At 41.5% G+C, this 19,808-nt stretch overlaps 2 protein-coding genes across 9 annotated transcripts in view; one reads left to right on the top strand and one right to left on the bottom strand.

Moving 5' to 3' along the window:
* The first annotated feature begins 220 nt into the window (after positions 1–220).
* esr1 (estrogen receptor 1) lies at positions 221–16,007 on the top strand. Of its 3 annotated transcripts, none has more exons than XM_030047074.1 (10): positions 221–251; positions 1,012–1,455; positions 2,645–2,865; positions 5,494–5,610; positions 6,480–6,679; positions 7,895–8,048; positions 11,342–11,480; positions 13,002–13,135; positions 13,959–14,142; positions 14,863–16,007. In XM_030047074.1, exons 1-10 carry the CDS (start codon positions 241–243, stop codon positions 15,161–15,163), a joined length of 1,905 nt encoding a protein of 634 aa, XP_029902934.1. In that variant the 5' UTR covers positions 221–240; the 3' UTR covers positions 15,164–16,007. The 3 variants fall into 3 exon arrangements, with proteins under 3 accessions (XP_029902934.1, XP_029902936.1, XP_029902935.1); XM_030047076.1 differs by lacking the exon at positions 221–251 and adding an exon at positions 477–542 and having other exon boundaries at positions 14,863–16,006; XM_030047075.1 differs by lacking the exon at positions 221–251 and having other exon boundaries at positions 894–1,455; positions 2,651–2,865.
* Positions 16,008–17,866: 1,859 nt separating this feature from the next.
* Positions 17,867–19,808, bottom strand: part of syne1a (spectrin repeat containing, nuclear envelope 1a) — a 168,153-nt gene continuing 166,211 nt past the window's right edge. For 5 of the 6 annotated variants that reach the window (XM_030047379.1, XM_030047381.1, XM_030047382.1 and 2 more), the window contains one exon: positions 17,867–19,499. In XM_030047379.1, the coding sequence (XP_029903239.1) occupies positions 19,217–19,499 (283 nt within the window). In that variant the 3' untranslated portion in view covers positions 17,867–19,216. The remainder of the gene's footprint in view (positions 19,500–19,808) is intronic. The other variant, XM_030047380.1, reaches the window with a different exon arrangement.

The following is a 19,808-nucleotide window of genomic DNA, read 5'->3' as shown; positions in this document are numbered from 1 at the left end:
TATGGTGACCTGGCACTCAAACACACCGTCACTATCGATTTGGCTGCATCTTTAATTTGTTTATCCTTTATTTAACCTATCCCCTGTTCCCACTGTGTCCAAGTAGCCCAGCTAGATGTCTGAGAGACAGAGTAAGGGATGTGAGAGAGGCCAGCACTGAAGGAAAAAGAAGAATCAAACAGTTCCAGTGTCAGCCAGCAGCTTTCAAAATGAGAGACAGAGAGGAGCTGAGGATGATTGATGCATAAAAGGTGAGTATTGCATCACTTGCAGTAAAATGTGGTCTACTGTTTGGCCCCTTTGAAGTTGAAAAGCATTATCTTAATGTATCTGATTTCCACGGTGATTTGATTTGTGCGCAAGTCTCAGGTGCATTCAATAATCTGGCTACAAGGAGTCAGACTGCTCGTTTATATTTCTGGTAGCGTTCCGTATGTCAGCTAAATGAATGATAAGCGTTGAGGGAGAGGCTTACCGCAGGCTTAACCTTTCACTCTCGATACCAGCTGTGACTGCTAAAAGCTTTCCAGGGCAACACAAAGGTAAAGTGGAAGGAGGGCATTTTTTTTTTTTATAGAAGTGTGTGAGAGAAGACAGGGAAGTTGTTTGGTTGTCTCCATTTCTCTTTCTGTTTCTCTCTCCCCTCCCTCCCACACACCAGTTGAGATGTATTACGAGGAAAAGGGGGAAAAGCCTTGCCGGCAAAAAGCCTGAAAGAAGTTTGGGAGGGGTATTTTTGGTTGTGCTTTTTTTGGGTGGGGGGGGTGACAAAGGCAAAGAGGGCAAATGGACTGAAAGAATAGCAGTGCCCTCCTTCAAGCTGCCTGAAGGGCTTCTGAGTACACAACAAGAGAGAGAGAGAGGGAGAGAGAGAGAGGGAGAGAGGGAGTAGTGAGGACAGAGAAAAGAGAGAGTGGGGGCAGCACTCCTCTCCACTCTCCCTCCCACCGTTGGGAGAGCCAGTCTAAATCATGTTGCTTATCAGTGCTGCTGTGCTGTGATGTTGCTCAGGCAGAGCCCGGTGCAGAGCAGGCAGCCTCGCGGACCGGCAGTCACACCCAGGATCAGCCCAGACGCCTCAGCGCTGGAGACCCTCTCCCCCCAACGACTCTCACCACCGCCGCGTGCCCCCCTCAGTGACATGTACCCCGAGGAGAACCGGGGGCCTGTCGGGGTAGCCACCGTGGACTTTCTAGAAGGGGTGTACGACTACGCAGCCTCTGCCTCCACCCCGACCCTCTACAGCCACTCCACCAATGGCTTCTACTCTGGTTCCCTGGATGCCCACAGACCTCCGTCAAATGGCAGCCTTCAGTCCCTGGGAAATGGGCCTACCAGTCCTCTTGTGTTTGTGCCCTCTAGCCCCCAGCTCAGCCCCTTTACGCACCCACCCAGCCACCCCGGGGTGCCAAGCCAGCCCTACTATCTGGAGACCACCTCAACACCCATGTACAGGTGAGGGAATAGGCTACAATTTTCTCTTAAATCTGTGTCTCCAAAGAAGGAAAAAGGGACAAGAAAGTGTTTTTCATAGACACCGGCTCAACAGGTTGAGTGTTACTTCTTACATTTTTTTCAGAATCATTGAATGGAGATGCTACTTTGGTCACTGTGTTATTTAAAAAAAAAAAAAAAAAAAAAAAGGCAGAGTATGGGCAGGGATGAGATATTTTGGCCCCGTTCGGTCTTGTTTTGCTTGAATAGTAAACAGATGCCACAGCCAGGGCTTCACTCTTAGCTGTCGGGTCAGATTTGTTTGCGGTGTAATTGCATGATTATGTAACTGCCACAGACAAAGCAATCAAAACTTCAATAGACTGTTCTGGTTCATGTCTCAGATATGATTACCTCTAAAGGGAAACTCTATTCACTCCATCATGCTTTAAATACATGATTACAGACGAAAAAAAACTATCACAGTATGTCCAGATTGTTCATATTCTAATCTTTTTATATATTTCTCACCATTGCTATTTATTATGTTGGTTTTTGTTGTTCCTATTTAGTGCTAAATAGGACTCAATACTAATACTAAACTCCATGTCACTCAGCCCAGTCTAAATGATGGCCCTGTAAATTCTGTTTAGTCTGCAAAATGTTGTGAATATTATGTCATTATATAACAACATTATTTTTTTTTTCAGTCTCCGCTTTATGGCAAATGTTGCCATTATCTTAATAGAGAGGATCAAGTCTTGCCCTGGTTTCTAAGTCCAGAGATTAAGGACTTTGTTGAGGACCTTGAGAAAGGAACAATATGTAAGAACAACAAAAGTCCACATGTACAGCTCGCTTCATGACTCAGATGGAAAATAGTACTCTGTCCTTGCTCTTCTCAGAAAACAGTCAGATCCTCATCGAACTCGGTGTGTACTGAATGTCAGGATAGGTGTGACTTGAGTGTAAAGAACAAAAAACAAAAAAAAAAAAAAAAAAAACTGATTTAATCTTCATCTCGATTCTTTCTCTCTCCTGATTAGAGGAATCCTTTGGCTTGAGCTCCCATTGGATTTCATGAAGTTTGGTCTTAAATGTTCATGGCATCATAATTTACAGTTAATAGCTTTATGATGGCATTGGAAGGACACATATCCAAATGATGTGACCATGATGTGATGAAACTAAAACCAGCCCTCTGTGTAAGATCCAGCGTGCCGTCCAGTCAACAGCCAGTATCCAGGGAGGAAGTGTGCGGCACCGCTGATGAGTCGTTCGGCCCGGTGGGGTCAGGGGTCAGGGCCGCGGTGTCTGAGATGGCCAAAGAGACTCGCTTCTGTGCCGTGTGCAGCGACTACGCCTCCGGGTACCACTACGGCGTGTGGTCCTGCGAGGGCTGCAAGGCCTTCTTCAAGAGGAGCATTCAGGGTAAGAGCTGCTCGGGTCTCCATTACACCTGTCAGTCGTGGACGAGACTCGCAAACTTCACTTTTCTCCCCACAGCCCCGTATAATATTTTATAATGTTTACACATCGTCATGTTTAATGACATGTTTGAGATCCGCCCACTGAGGTGCTGCAGATGATATGATGTGACAGGAAGTGAAGAGACTTTCTTTTATGAGCTCAGTGTCTGGTGCAGAGCTAGCATGAATTACAGTATTTAGCCAATTAAAATAACAGTAACTGTACTATAAAAATATATATTAATGTGCATAATAAATATATTAGTTTATGTTTTGTTATATGTTAGTAAGTGTTAGTAAGTTAGTTATATGTGAGGTCATTTTTATTTAGTTGACTCGGCTAGTTTTCAGGGCAACATCATGCTCAGTTCAGAATTGACAGTTTTATGTAATAGTAGTATTGGTCAGTGTTTTTTTTTTTTTTTTTTTAACAATGTGTCAACTATTATTCATAGGAAATGGAAACAAAACTGTTTTTTTTTTTTTCCATTAAATGAATCTTGTGGAAATACGTCATTTTCCTCCTTTTTTTGGCACCCTTATCGTGCAGTGTTGCCTTGAGGTGACAAAATAATTTGGGGTTCTTTAGGTGTAAGTAAAAAAAAAAAAAGTATCATTAATCATTAATATCAATAACAAACAAGATAAAAAATATTGTACTTTTTTTTTCACATGAAAAACCAAAATGTGTGCAGTAGGATAATAGGTAAAGAGTAAATGGTCAAAATCAAGTTGATTGTGCTGAGCAATGAGAATATGATTCTGTTTTCTGTATTTATCATAGAAAAGTCCAGTCTAATACCAGTCTGATGAACCCTGTCAGAAAACACCTGGTCTCGGTTCTGATTTCCCAGCTCGATTCAGTTCTGATTCACAAGGACCAGATTTGATGTGATACCACTTTCAATATGATTTCTGATAGTATGTTTTTCTACTGTCTCTATATCTGCTGTAGTTTCCAGAGGTCACAGGGTCATGATATTTCCTATGTTCAAATATGGTTAAGTCTGGTGAAGTCTGGAAAATATGTTCCACACATTATGGATATGATCCCTCTACGTTGGGGACGGTTCACGTCTTTCTCGTGTGTTTACGATGACGAAAGCCACCAGATGTTGTTTACCTAATGATAGAAAATGAAGTCTCATTCTCTTATTTTTGTCGTTCTCCTGCTAACTGCACCAGCGTATCATCATATGACCCGAGTTCATTAATAAGTACCTGAAATGATCTTCATGTGAGTGTCTAATTTCTACTCCGGCCATGGCAGAATCACCGTCCTTCTAATTCCACCCAGTTGCAATAATAATTTTGCAGCTCACAAATAGTTCTGCTTTTGTCCAGGCGAAATCTATGTTTAGGCTTGATGGTTGCTTGCTGCAGGGAGAACTCCCATGATTGTTTGCTCATTCACTCAAAAACTATCATTTGGTCAGCTGTGTTCCTGTAGGCGAGGAGCTCGACAGACGGCATCTACAGGACGGGGGGCGAGATATAAATAACTTTCAAGAAACATCTTCACAAAGCCACTGAAAAAATCATAGCCATTAAAAGCCTGATATCCAGATTTTAAGAGTCGATATTGGATGGCTCAAATAAAGATTTCGATAAACCTGAAGAAAGTATATTTTTACTCAGCCATAGAAAATATAATTTCCCATTACTGACAGTTTCTCTTTTATAGATTCCCCTTTACAGAAAAAGCAGAGCACTGTGTGTCTTGATGTGGCTTCATCTGGCACATTTGGGAATCTAAGGAACAACCACAGTAGAGAAAACGGTCATTTTGGCACTACGGGATTGTGATTTGATAGTTTTGTGGATGCTTATGCGCGTGCGTGTTAGTGCGTGTGCATCTTTATTTGCATTCGTGTGCGCAGATTGTTTTGTCACATTGTGGCAACACATGCCTGTTGGTATGTCAACACTCGGGGTCATGGTGTTGACTTTGACCTGTGAGTGGCTCCGAGCCAGCACGTTAGGCTCCTAGATAAAACAGCAGTTAAACTGGATGTTGATCACTGTCATGTACAGTGTGGTACAGACCCAGGAAGACAGAGCAGCACAATGGATGTCTTTTGAAAAATGTAGAGACTGAAAGAAAATTTGACATTTGGAATAAGGGACTAGAAATTGAATTTAAAAAGGCTAATAGTTTCCACCATGTCATTATCTACACCCAGTGTTCAAAATTACACAAGTTGCCCAGCACTTTTCTTGAGCTTTCTCCTTGGTGAAGATGCAAAACCTCCAACCCACACTCCGCACAGCAAGGTGTTAACCCTCCATGTGCAGAAAAAAAGCGTCATCCGCTGTAGGTGGCTTAGTCATATTTGTGACATGACAGACATGAATGAGCGCTGAAATGTTTTGGCATACATCAATGTCTTGCAATGTAAGACATCATAAAAAAGAAATGCTCTCCATGGCAATGACGAAGCTAAAATAGAAAAATTTAATTTCCTCCATCTCAGATCAATTTGAGATGAGACTACACTGTCCCTGGTTACTAAATAACCCAAATCTACACTGAGGATAGGAGTGGGTGACTTGGAATAATAGATTTCTTTTTTTTTTTTCCTCCTCTCAGGTCACAATGACTACATGTGCCCGGCGACCAATCAGTGTACTATTGACAGGAATCGGAGGAAGAGCTGCCAGGCATGCCGCCTTAGGAAGTGTTACGAAGTGGGAATGATGAAAGGAGGTGGGTGGAAACACCAGTAGCCAGCTGCAGAGACGCACACACACACACACCCACACACACCCACATCTCACCTTCGGGCAAGTGCATTTTAATACCCTCGAGACTCTTGTTTCAGCTACTCGCATGAGGTTGTTTATCATAATTAAGCCTCATCCATCACTGCAGCCTTCCTACCGTTTTAATGGTTTTAAAAGCTGTTCTTATCAGCTTTTGCAAGGCAGTGTAGCTTTCTTGTTTTAATTTACTTTTTTCCCCTCTCTTGTTATAATTCAGCTTCTGTCTGTTATCAAATTTAGTTGCATTTTTGCACCACTGTTCTTTTATTTCTGTGTAGGCTGGATATATTTTTTAAAAATCTTTTCCCAACAGCAGAATCTTTTCTTTTCTTTGTGTGTTTTAGTGTTTTTACATCTGCAGTCAAATTGACTCTTAACTAGTTGGATGCTCGCCCCAAAAGCTCTTCGTTAAAACGTGTTGAATTGCCGTCTATCAGTCATGGCTCCTTTATTGGCTTGATGCTGAGAGGATTTGCCCAAGTCTTGGTGTGCTGCTGGATGCAGATAAGCTTGAGACTAACTTTAACATGACCTTGAAATGATTTCCTCTTAAGGAGTACAACAACTGATAAGCACACACCCACATTTTTGTTTTCATATTTCTGCAATCACGCAAGCAGCCACACACACACTCTTTGGATTCTATGGCAAGGACAGGATATGAAATTATGTGTGGGGGGTTAGAGTGGGACAAGTCTGATAAATGCCTGTGTGTGTGTGCATGTGCTTATGTCTGTGTGTGTGTGTGTATGTGTGTGCGTGTCTCCATGCGTAAATGTTCATGCTCTTTTGAACCCCTTCTCCATCCTCCAGGTATGCGTAAGGACCGTGGGAGTCGTGTTTTGCGCCGTGAAAAACGACGCAACGGCACCACTGACAAAGACAAGGCCTTCAGGGAGCTGGAGCACAGAGCAGCGCCCCCTCAGGGTGGGAGGAAACAAGGCTGCAGCAGCACCGCAGGAGGAGGAGGAGTTGGAGGAAAAGCACCCAGAATTTACATGCCTCCGGACCAGGTACAGTCCCACAAAAAGTCTAATAAAGTATGAAGAACAGAGAGAGATAACTTGGATAAGATGAATCAGAATGCACACATTCAGAAAATAACTTACACCATTTCTCTCAAATGGCCGTGTGCATTCTGTACCACAGAGTACCTCGTGAAACACTAAAGTGTATGTCATAGGATAAAAAACAGATGGCTCTGGTTCCCAGTTCTGATTGGCTGAATCATAGTTTAAGGTTTTGTAAAATACTTTGCAAATATGCCTTTGTCTGCCTGCCTATAAATGAGTTAAATGCAAACCAAGCCTCTCACCAATACACATATCACTAAGCAACCACTTTCAACTGTTAAAGTAATTCATTCCTCTGTGGAAGAGAATACAAATCATAACAGTTATTATTAAAGAGAGGAATCTGAATTGGACTGTCTTAAGGCACATCTAAGAATAGGTTATTTAAAAAGCCTTTATTCACTGGGCTTACCTAGGGTACTTATAAATCAGATATTTAAATTGCAGATCAATTTCAACCTTGTAGGACCTTCCTCAGGCCATGGATAGCCTCCAAAGCCTTTTTTTTTTTTTTTTAAAGTGATTCACAGTGATTTTAGAGCACAGGAGGAAAATCTTCGCTCTAAATCATCCATAGCTTTAAAGGAATACTCCAACATTTTTGACAAAATATGCTTGTGCGTGTATTTCAAATACACACGATACACTGTGTAAATAAGACTGTTCTGGAGTTGCTGTAAGGTTTTCAGTTTGACAGAGCTAGGCTAATGACTCCCATAGACTTCAAGTCTTTATGCTAAGCTAACACAAAATGCTACACATAGGAACCAAACCACTGGATGTACAGCGGTGAAAATGGTATCGAACACCGTGTCTTGGTCTGGGTGAGAAAAAGGGTATTTTGGCCAACATGTTTGAATATTTTTTTAAAGCACAGTGAAGCACAGTCTCTCACGGCACATTTGTATTTTTTTTTTTTACTGCATTGTTCCACAGAGAAATTTGTTACAAGCTTTTTTACTTCCATTTTCAAACATTCTACATCACTGCAGTACATGAGAGATATACTGGATCATAGATTTATGTGCTTTGCGTTTAAGGTGTTATTTGACACTGGCAAAAATATGATTTTTTTGCGGTTCAGTGGCCATCAGTGGCCCTTCAGCAATGCTGACGCAGGCTGACTGTGTGGTTATTTGTTTCCCGTCTCCACAGGTGCTCCTCCTGTTGCAGGGAGCTGAGCCTCCGTTCTTGTCCTCCCGCCAGGAGCTGAGCCGCCCCTACACTGAGGTGACCATGATGACCCTGCTCACCAGCATGGCCGACAAGGAGCTGGTCCACATGATCGCCTGGGCCAAGAAGGTGCCAGGTGAGAACGGGCACTGGGAACCGTGAAGCTACTTTGGCGAAAAATCGTCATCATCAGTATGACCCTTGAATCATCATTCAGTGCACGAAACCCAGGAGCGGTCTTTATTCTTTTCAGATTTTAACCCTTGTTTCAAAAACTCTCTTGAAACAAGTGAGGCTGCATTCAAAATATGAGAAATTCTCATCTGGCTGATGCTTTGTTTTACTTGTTTTAAGAAAAATACGACTTTAGAGGGGCACAGTGTACGATTTTTACTGCTGCATAACACAAAGCAACTATAATGTATCTACAGGAAGGTGATTAGTCATATAGCAGTGACTCATTTATGACTTTACTGCTGAGGTTTCTCACTTTCAAAACTCTATTTCCAGCCTTGACTGTGTTTTATAATTTTTAAAAAATTTATATAAAAAAAAAAACTGCACGACTGCTTTCATGATATACCAAAGTATTGTCATGTCTGTAGTTAGGGCTGAGCAATACATTGATATTTTAACTGTAATGTGATATGAAACTAGATATATTCTGGGATTATAGAATATTAATGATATAAGATTATATTTCATATATATCTTATATAACTATTGTTGTCCATTCTTGGTTTTAAAGGCTGTATTGCAAAAGCACCGATAGTCATTCCTGCAGTATCGTCATAATATCGATATCAAGGTATTCCATCAAAGGTATTGTGATATTTGATTTTGTCACTATGGCCCAGACTTATCTATAATCTGCTTTAGTGCATCCTTTATTGGCTCTAACTATCATTTAATAATTAATAATAATTAGTCAGAATCTCCGGCATACAGAGTTATCTGTGTTTTACGATATAAGCATCATGAATGTACAGAAAAAGAACGTCTCACACACCTGCCATACATAAGAAAATAACACACAGCTATACAAAGTCATGATTAGCTGTAAAAAGGCTACTGACTTTTTGTGTGTCATGCTTTATTAGACTGACGTGAAACTGCTCTGTGTTTATCTCAGTTATAATTTGAGTGAAAGTCTCCAGCCACATGGCAGCAACTGTGGCTGCTGCACAAAGCCGAACGGCAGCTGGACTTTTTACCTGCATTGAAACTAATTTGTTTTCACTTGTAATCATTTCTTTTTCTCAAAGAGCACTTCAGCTGTATCAAAGAAAAGAAATGTGGATTCACCAATGAAACAGTTTCTGCCTTGCACATGTAAAGACACATTTGTGCTGTGCTGTGCTGTGTGTGTGTGTGTGTGTGTGTGTGTGTGTGTGTGTGTGTGTGTGTGTGTGGCACAGGTTGTGGCCCAGCTCTGTTGCCTGGCTGACTGCTTAGGCAACAGCTCAGGTGATGCAAGACCTTCACAATGACAGCATAAACACACACACACACACACACACACACCAACACACATGCAGGGCTATTATAGTGGTGGTAATTGCAGTCATCACCTTTGAGAGGATTGTTTGGCCAATCTGCTGGCACCCCATAGAGCCTTAATGCAGGATAAGGCACATTACCCTTTTACACACACACACACACACACACACACACACACACACACACACACACACACACACACACACACAAACACAGGCCCACTAAGTGACTAAATCCTTATTTTGAGACATTACAACCATGTGCATCACTAAAAGCCCGAAGGCACACAGTTTTAATTGCGAGGGGTCCCAAACAAGGTACATAGAGCAACAATGGTGGTGAATTGGCTGTAATTAGATGTGAGTTGAGACAGCTGAGTACTGGTGATAAGGCTCCCGAGCAGGCATCACCACTGCAGATGGTTTCATTCAGAGAAGCCTTTTTACTCCCGCCGAAAAAGCACGGCACACTTTTTTTTTTTTTTTTTTTAAATTTTTAAGAGAGACACAACTCTGAAGGTCAACACAAAGCCAGAGTTCATGTCCCCACGCTGGAGAGTTTGTTTATCACTCCAGATCATTTTGCAGCGCTGCCCCAGAGCCACATGACCTCTGCGAGCGGACTAACTACTCTCTGATCAATACTCCAAGTAATCACTGATGATCTCCAGTGATCACCACTCGCTCGCAGTGGACGTTTTGCTGTGTAGTGTGGATTCGATCTGATCTGGAAAATCAGTCATGATGCCAAATTGTTGCTGTAATCAGTCACAAGCACTTTTCCGGTGTGAAAGAAGAGGGTTTTTTAATATCATTTCATTTTGGGGGGGATTAGTTTTATACAATGAATTGTCTAAAAAAAAAAACACAAAAGAAAATTATAAGGAAATGTTTTAGGTTTCCAGGGTTCCTCTTGTCTCTAATTAGGCATTTTGGAGACATTTATTCATTGTTAATGAGTGACTGAGGCCAGTGATTGGCTGTTGGGATGATTGGTTAATTTTTGACGAGAGCCAGTAAATTGGGTGTGCCATATCATATGGTTCATGATAATACTGGTATGATTTTTAATATGACCAAAAAAAAAAAAAATCATTTCTTGATAATGACAATATTCTGACTTGTTGACATGATTACATCATCATCATCAAGCACTGTTGGAAGTGAGAGTAGCGGCTCCACGGGGGAGGAGTTCGTTCCAAAAAGGAGAGCAGCTTCAGTTGTGTGGAGCTGATTCGGTTACAAAATATCGAATGGAGAACAAACCACGGTAATATGTAAGAAGTGCAAGAAGACTAAAAAGGGGCAACATAGAAAACTTTACTGTCATGTCGTCAAGAATATAGTTATCACAGAAATACCTGGAATATTGTGATATTATTTTAGGGCCATATCACTCTCCCCTCCACTCTCCTCTGATTGCCGTTTTTTTCTGGTCACGTTTTCCCCAAATTTTTCAGCGACAGTTTTCTGGAGTCTGGAGAATATGATTTTTATGTCAGGGCGTCTCTGTAGCACCACAATACTTCACTTATGTTTTTTGTCACGCAATTTTACTTTTAGCAAAAAATTGTTGCTCTTGCAGTTGGCATATTGTTCTAGCCTCGTCACAATGTAGCATTTCCATGTTTCCATCCCCACTTTGGCCAATTTACAGCAATTTACAGCTCATTTTTGTCACGATTTGTTTTTGGCATTTCTGCTTTATTTGTCAGTCCCAGTATAGAGAGACAGGACAGGCAGGGGGAGAGAGAGGGGATGACATGCAGTAAAGGACCTGAGTTCAGATTCGAACCCAGAATGCTGTGATCAGGCCTCAGCCTTAATGCGTGGTGCACGCTCTTGTCCAGTGAGCGACCAGGCTGCCCCCTGCAGCAGCGCTCATTAATGTGCATGCTGTTTGTGTGTGTGTGTCTTTGTGTGTCGCCAGGCTTCCTTGATCTGTCCCTGCATGACCAGGTGCAGCTGCTGGAGAGCTCTTGGCTGGAGGTGCTGATGATCGGCCTCATCTGGAGGTCCATCCACGTTCCCGGCAAACTCATCTTTGCACAGGACCTCATACTGGACAGGTAGCAAGGAATACAATCTTGCTTGTGCGTCACACGTTTTACCTACTTCTCTCTCCTCTCTCCCTCACTCTCATCCTCACTCTCTACCCTCAATGTCTGCCTCTCTCACACAGACACATGCACGTACACACTTTAAGAGTGATAAATCAGCATTGTAGATTTTCCATTTCACACCTTGCAAGGCATTGTGCCTCTCCAAAGGGTCCTACTAAGTGGGAAAGACTAATTATATGTTCCCCATGGAGAGAAGAGCTGCCTCTCTCTAGCCTAAAACACCCCGCCACACACACACACACACACACGCGCACACCCCTCATCATTATAGTGCTGAGCTGGCAACCAGGACAGAGATTTAATCAAAACCTCTACGCAAGGAATGATGGAAAAGGAAGAGCGACAGAGGGAGAGGAGCAGGAGCAGGAGGCTGAAGAGACAGAGCTAAATGAGGAACAGGGAGAATGCGGGGAGAGACGAGAGTGATGCAGGGAGACTCGCGACGTGGTTGTTTTGCAGGCACAGTCTGTTCCCTCCATTTCCCCTTGTGTTCAGAGTAAACAAGCTCGCCAAACCACAGTATCTGCCTCAGCGAGGGAGAAAAAAAGAGAACCGGGTAGACAGACAGAAAGACAGAAAAAGAAAGAAAGCAAAAGAAAGATAGGAAGAGGGATGGGGAAGAAAGGCAAGCAGACAGACAGACATAGATGGAGCTTTTACCCTCTGATGTGCCTGATAGTCCCATTTGATCCAAAGGTGTATTACAGAGTATTATCTCTAAAACCTGGTCCCCCCTATGACTGTCCTCCCCAATTGGACATGATGACTAAAATGCTGTGGGAGAGGACTGATAAATTCCCTTGGCTCTGTGCCGTCCAAGTTTATCTTTCACTTCGACCACTGGATTTTATCCATCTTTCTGTCACTTGTCAGCTGGAGCGTCGCAGCACTTTGGTGCATTAGTTGTTTTTCTGGCCCCTCTTTGGCTGGTTTCCTGGGTGCAGATTAAGTTTCGTACTTTCTGCAGAGGAAGATCTCCTTTGATGGTGTATTTCAGTCCCGAAAAAAAAAAAAAAAATCACAAATTAATATAAACAAGTGAAATAATGTGTCAGTGGGATGAGATATCCCATTTGCTTCCAATGAAGTTTCACTTGCTCCCAATTTTTTTGGAAACATATATAAATATGCTGAAACAAGGCAGAATAAGAGAGATCAGGTTACTAGTATCAAGAAAATGAATCTTGATTCTAGGACATTCTGGCAACAGGTTGATCAGCTTTGGAAACAAGTGGAACAATCCCATCCCACTTTTTTATTTGCTTTGAGCAAAAATAGATTTTCAGACTAAATATGAGACGATATGAGTTGTTAGGATGGAGAGTTTTTGCAGTGTAGGTCCGTATCTCTGTGTGAGAACTTCGCCAACTTGTAGTTTCAAGCTGATTTTTATGTTCTGCTGAAGTCACATTTGTTCATATGTGACTTAGTAAAGTCTTTACCTTTCTTGACTCTTCTGCTCTCCAGGAATGAAGGGAACTGTGTGGAGGGCATGCCTGAGATCTTTGACATGCTGCTGGCCACCGTCTCCCGCTTCCGCATGCTCAAACTCAAGCCTGAGGAGTTTGTCTGCCTCAAAGCCATCACCCTGCTCAACTCTGGTGAGAAGCTAACTGTGGCTGCCTGGTTGTGGTTTTATTCACGCTCTTGTTTAGCATTGGCAGTGATAGTGACAGCAAATTGATACCCAGCACTGACAGCGTTGAGACGGGGGCAACATCTCTAAAGGAGACCCACCTCTAATGCAAAATAATTAACCCTCCACCATTTATTTTTCATCTGATACAATGTTTGTTCCAATGCGCACCACTTTTGTTACAGGTGATATTTCTTTTCCCATGAGTAAATATTGAACACACTACACCCACAGGAGCGAAGCTGCCCGAACGCTATCCAGGCACATTAGCTGAACAGAGTGTTCTAGAAAGGCCCGTATCATCAATATGCCCAATAATTGTTCCCATGACAACATGTGACGACGCAGAGAGCCGTGTTTATCCCGGAGATTGAGATTTTCTATACGGGGAACCGAAGAGAGTGAAACATCTGTGGGATGGCACTGATGCAGCTGCTGTGGCTGGATGGGCACTTGAATGCTGCGTGGGCAGTAACGTGTAGATATTTGTTCATGTGCAAGTATGAATCAGGTCTTTTTCAAAATGCAGGAGTTAGTTCTGATGTGGCTGTGGTGCAAGGTGACTGAGGTTTACCAAAATTCAGATAATGTCCAGTGAGATATCAATCAGTCACTGTATTGTCCTTTGTGGCAAACTTGATTCATCTGGGATTTCAGTGTTTTAGGTGTATTTTAATGCTCACAAAACTGGGGGGCAGTTTTCTATTTAAGGGCAGAGGGACATTAGCCAGAATAATTGAAGCAAGCTGAACTTTATCTTGCTGGGCATCTTCATCTCTTCCTGATAGGCGCCTTCTCTTTCTGCACTGGCTCAATGGAGCCGCTTCACAACAGCCCGGCCGTGCAAAACATGCTGGACATCATCACCGACGCGCTCATACATCACATCGGCCAATCAGGATGCTCGGTTCAGCAGCAGTCGAGACGGCAAGCCCAGCTGCTCCTGCTGCTCTCCCACATCAGGCACATGAGGTGAGGAGAGACTGTCTCTCAGTAACCTTCTGAAGATGTAAAAAAAGATTTTAATCTAAATTAAAGCCATAGGTATTTCTCTATTTATGCTGTCTATGTTATGTTATTATATTGGAGTTTATAAAATGTTTCATGTTTTCATCTCCACACAACTGAACCTGTGCAATAAGTGTTTCAGTGCAATAAGTGATCTATTTATTTTATCTTGTTTTATTTATTGTATAATGTATATATTTTTTATTTCTTTAAATTGCTATATATTTTTCTTACTTTTAACTTTCACAGGTATGCACCAACTCAGTTTCATTGTATGCTGTCCTCAGTAGCACAATGACAATAAAGCTTCTTATGTCTTATGTTTCAAAGTAGGACCATTTGGTTTGAAAAATGACAGGAAATAAAGAAACAAAATGAATGAACAGTGACGACAGAGAATTAAAACATTTTGGTGTAAATGCAAAAAATTAACAGAAAAACAAAAGCAAAACACAAATCATAGCTCAAGTACAAGCCAGTCCTGAAAGTGCACGTTAAAGGAGATCATACAGCCGAATTGTCTTATCTCATCAGGCAGTTGGTAGCCTCGGGGCCCTGAGGGAGAAAGCTTGTTTACCCTCAGTTTTTAGCCTTGCCTGTGGAATGAGCGAAAACTAAAAGCGGTGCGTGACTTTTGCACAGATTCTAACCCTCCGTCTAACTCTTGTTTACTGCCCCCTGCAGCAACAAAGGCATGGAGCACTTGTACAGCATGAAGTGCAAGAACAAAGTGCCTCTGTACGACCTGCTGCTGGAGATGCTGGATGCTCACCAGATCCACCACAAAGTCAAAGCCACCCAGCCAAGGGCCAAGGCTGAGAAAGAGCCTCCCTCCACCAGCAGCAGCAGCAGCAGCAGCAGCAGCTTAACCTCAGCGGGCTCCAGTCCGGGAGGCCAAGACAGCCACAAGAGCCAGAGCAGAGCCTCCGGTCCTGGGGTCCTCCAGTACGGCCCGTCCTGCTCCGACAGCAGCCACGTCCTGTGAGCCGGAGCACGAGCCAAGACCTGTAGATAGCACAAATGTGAAAAGTCATTCTGATGAAGGGAATGTAATACAAAATCAGAGGGCGCTGGAGGAGCTGGAAGTTGTATTTGAATTCATTTTATGGGATGATTATTTATAAATTAAGTGATTTTATAGTTGTAGTTATTTGGGTAGAAATCCGTTCAGCAACAGCAAGTTATTCTTTTGCACTGCCCTAATGAGCTTGACTGCAGTTATTTCACTATGCTGCCTTTCATAAATGAGATTTGTGATTTCAAGTCAGTTTCTAATGGCTTTACAATACAGCTTACTCTTTCCAAAACAGCCAGTGCTAAGGCATATCGTGGCATACTGTCAGCTACAGTGATTTGAAATGACGAGCAGCTAATTTTTATTTCATTCTGTATGTGAAATCTGCTGCCTCGACCAAAGTGCACTTCTTCTTGGGTCAGAGGGCTACTGGGCATTGTTTTCACTTTTTCATATATAGGCTAAAGAACGATTGCATGCCAAACTACGCTAAGGCTGGTGTAAACTATGAATGTGCAATTTCTCCTTTGTTTAAAATTGCCAACACTTTGGATAAAAGCCTCTGCCAAATGTGAACTGTAACGCATCTGCCAATGTTTTTGAAGACCAAATGTCAGGTATTGTGAGAAATGCGTGCACAATATTTTTAAACTTAGTGCTGATTGGGGAAAAAGGTAAATGAACAGTGGCTGAGGATGTTTCCATTATGCTACTGAATTTTGAAACGATGAAGAAATAAAGGAAGTCAAACTTTGGTATTGGGAAACTGAACTTCATTGCACAGTGTGGTTGTGTGGTATAGTTCTGTTGTTTATAGTCCAGTCATTTTATGAAAAAACCTAGGACAAATTGCAAGAGAAGCAAACTCAACTGATTTTGTTTCCTCAGTTTGTCCTGAGTGAGGGAAAAAAAAAAGTCCCAAGGAATCCCATCAGTGGAAAGTTTTGAAAATCACCTATTTATGACCACATATTACCAAAAAACACTGTTTTTAAAACACAGGGGTAAGGGGTGCAAAATTTTACTTTCAGATATCACTATAAAAATTCACAAGTTGATTACACACACAAAGACAAGAAAAAAAGTCAATTACAAGTTCTTTGAATTATTCTGTTTACATATGCATATGATATCACACATTATCTGATTTGATATGCGCTAATTGGAATACATGCCAGAACAGATCTTTAAACCACACAGACACTATATATATATATATATATATATATATATATATATAGTAACCTTTAATTAAAATGTTACTATATAACAGTGAATTAAAAGGTTACTATACATATAGTAACCTTTTAATTCACTCTTTAAATATCTGTTCTGGCATTTATTCCTTATATTCCTTATTTGCGCATATCAAACCAGATAATGTGTGATATGCATGTGTAAACAGAATAATTCAAAGAACTTGTAATTGACTTTTTTTCTTGTCTTTGTGTGTGTAATCAGCTTGTGAATTTTTATAGTGATATCTGAAAGTAAAATTTCGAACCTCTTTCCCCTGTGTGTTAAAAACAGTGTTTTTTGGTAATATGTGGTCATAAATAGGTGATTTTCAAAACTTTCCACCAATAGGATTCCTCAGGACTTTTTTTTCCCTCACTCAGGACAAACTGAGGATACAAAATCAGTTGAGTTTGCTTCTCTTGCAATTTGTCCTAGGTTGACCCCAATTTTGGCCGAAAATTACTGGACTATTATGCTTACGGAGGTTTTTGTTTTGCCCGAGCATGCATTGTTCTCGTGTGGAAGAGAGAGGGAGCGAGAGAGAGAGAGAGAGAGAGAGATATGAGATATCATGGGCTCCAGCCTAATCTAATGCATTGATTCTTGTCTTGATGCCACTATTCTGCATTTCCACTGAATGAAAGTCACCGCCGTTTGCTATTCGTCCACTAACACAGTGATTACATGTTGAGTTGGACTAGATTTACACCGGACTCAGCTCACTTGTGATATGGAAGTTATCAGGTTTCTTCTTCCTTTTGCATACTTTATTTAAAATATGCAATAGGCAAATTGAAAAAAGAGGGGCGAAAATGGAGAAATGCAGCTTAAACTTTTGTAAAAAGAGCCGCTTTCCCACTCTGGGGAAAAACAAAATATTTTAGCCTCTGCCAGCGTTCAACAGGCCATTATGTCTGTGGTTAACCTTGGTCATGATTAGTACGCCATACTCATGTAGAGAGGATGCTGCTCTGAACCATGGATTTTAGAAATACTGAACAATACCAATGATTAAAATGTTTGACCAATCTGATTCGTAATTGCTTACAGCGGTGCAGAGCCCTGTCAGCTTGAGCACAAGTATGAAATCTTCTGGGGCAAAAGTCACCAAACATTTGGCAAAATATGAAATGAAGTGGCAATTAAAAAAAAAGATACAGCCACATAACCAAAGTAGTTTAATCTACTCTGTGCCACTTAAAGAGCTCTATGCACAGCCTCACTAAACTATGAGACAGGATCAGAAAACTGGACTTAGTTACCTGAAGTGAAAATGTAAATCCAGTTATATCTTACTCAAGTGTCATTAATTTATCTGTGAAAATAAATAAAGATGGATACGAAAGGGAAAGTATTTGCTCATTAGCCTCTGTCTCTAATATCCATCTGACAGTCAAGTCCCCAAATTTGTTTCAAAATAAAGCCGAAGAAGAAAAGGATTTATGTTTGATGTTTTATTATATGCAAAGAGAGTATTCTTCATGAAGTCAGCATTAGCAAACTGTACATACATAAATAACCATTTTTATATTATATTTTTTACAGATGCTGTTATAACAATGCAGTGATTCTGATGTCTCCATCACGTTGGAATAATTATCGCCGTTATTACAAAGCACACTACTTTCTGTCACAGCCGTCTACTTCAACACTACCAGTGATTGTTTGGCTTTCTTAAAAGCAAGGGACTTTCAAGTGCATGCTCAAACACAAAAAAAAGATAATAAAAAAAATAAACTGCCCGTATTCAAAGGCATTTCAACGTCAATGTACAAATCACTCGAATGTCTTCACAAGTGAGCTCACATCGTTTTGTCCTCTGCGTTTTCCCAAGTTGATTAAATACTTAAATACTGAAAGTAAAAACAGGAATACAAGCCTTGGCTTTTGGGGTAAGAAGTCGGCCATCTTGGCTGGACGGCTTCAGTGCAGTACCTTCAACAGTGCTCATGTCAGTGCTATAGATTTAAATTTTAGCTCTACCATCATATTAAGAGTTCATTTCCAAAATTATATGCAGCCATTTGGAAACTGTCAGTCATTACCCGAAATTCAGTGTTCATTATCTATATATTATTACCTATTATCCTTCATAAAGTCCCATAATTTAGCTTAGATTCTGTGCTCTTCAGTCATTTTGTCAGCGGAAGTGATGCTTTTTTCAAATGGTGGACATTCATTTTGGAACAAAACTCCTCAGATCTCAGACTGTGATGATTGATGATTGCTACTCAAACTGCAGTGTTTTCCTAGTCTACGATTTACAGGTATAATAATATCCCACACTCTAGGTGGAGCTTTAGCTTCATTGAGACTAACAATCTAAGAACTGATTGAACACAAAATAAATAGTAGCAGCACTGAATTGCATGGACAAACAGCACAGTCGACTTTGGCTCCTGACATACAGTATATAAATAGTGCTTTGTTTTTCATTGATTTCACAAGTTTCCTCAGAAACTTTGAAAAAAAAAATATACACATTTAAGTTAAAAAGGATTAAAACAACGTGAATTATTTGGATTCAAGGGGTGAATCCTGGATGAAGGTCCATTAATCCTGGAGACTGGAAGTGGGTTCAAAGAGCTGAGGTGATTCAGAGGATGAGTCTCCAGTGTTAGTAGGGAAAAGTCTTGATCACTTGATCACCTCTACTTCACTTCATATGCGCATTGCTTCCCAACAGGGAAAAAGTCTGTTGCTATAGGGCACAGGTGAAAAGGAGACATTCATACAAGTCAGTGGAGTCCTTGGCAAAGCGGTAGATAGCTATTGAGCTGGTCCTCATATGGGTGGAGGTCCGTTGGTGTAACGCAGCATGGGATGGAAGGAGCGGGCGAAGTTGTTGGCGTGGTGGCAGCTGTAGTCCTCCTCGCTCATGGGCACCAGGCAGGCCAGACCGATGAGGAGCAGGAGGAGCAGCTGGACGGGGAGCGCGGCCCGGAGGACCCGCAGTAGGAAGGACTGGCCCTTCATGGAGGAGGATGACGAGGTCGAGGAGGACAGACTGACTGGGAGGTCAGAATGGGAGGAAGCGGAGCCAGCGCCGCCTGCTGATCTGCTCAGTCTGCAGGGAGACAGAAACCAGAGTTACACACAGCAGACAACCGACCCGGGCTTACTAGTATTTGCAAAGCTCTTGAAAAGTTGAAATTTTGGAGATATAGAGCCTTCATCTGACCGTGATTAAATACTTTTCAGGGTTTGCTGTTGTCCACTTAGGTACAATATGGGTGTGGTTTGCCAACTATGAGTGACAGGACGTTGTGTTCACTCACAGGAAAGCATAAGAAAGTAAATTTGGAAGACATTTTCTGTGACAGACAAACATTATGGTCCAATTTATAATGTCTTGATGTGGTAACCAATGTGATTT

The sequence above is a fragment of the Myripristis murdjan genome, chromosome 24, assembly GCF_902150065.1.
Source record: "Myripristis murdjan chromosome 24, fMyrMur1.1, whole genome shotgun sequence".
NCBI classification, from domain to species: domain Eukaryota; kingdom Metazoa; phylum Chordata; class Actinopteri; order Holocentriformes; family Holocentridae; genus Myripristis; species Myripristis murdjan.
This window is presented reverse-complemented; position numbering and strand designations above follow the sequence as displayed.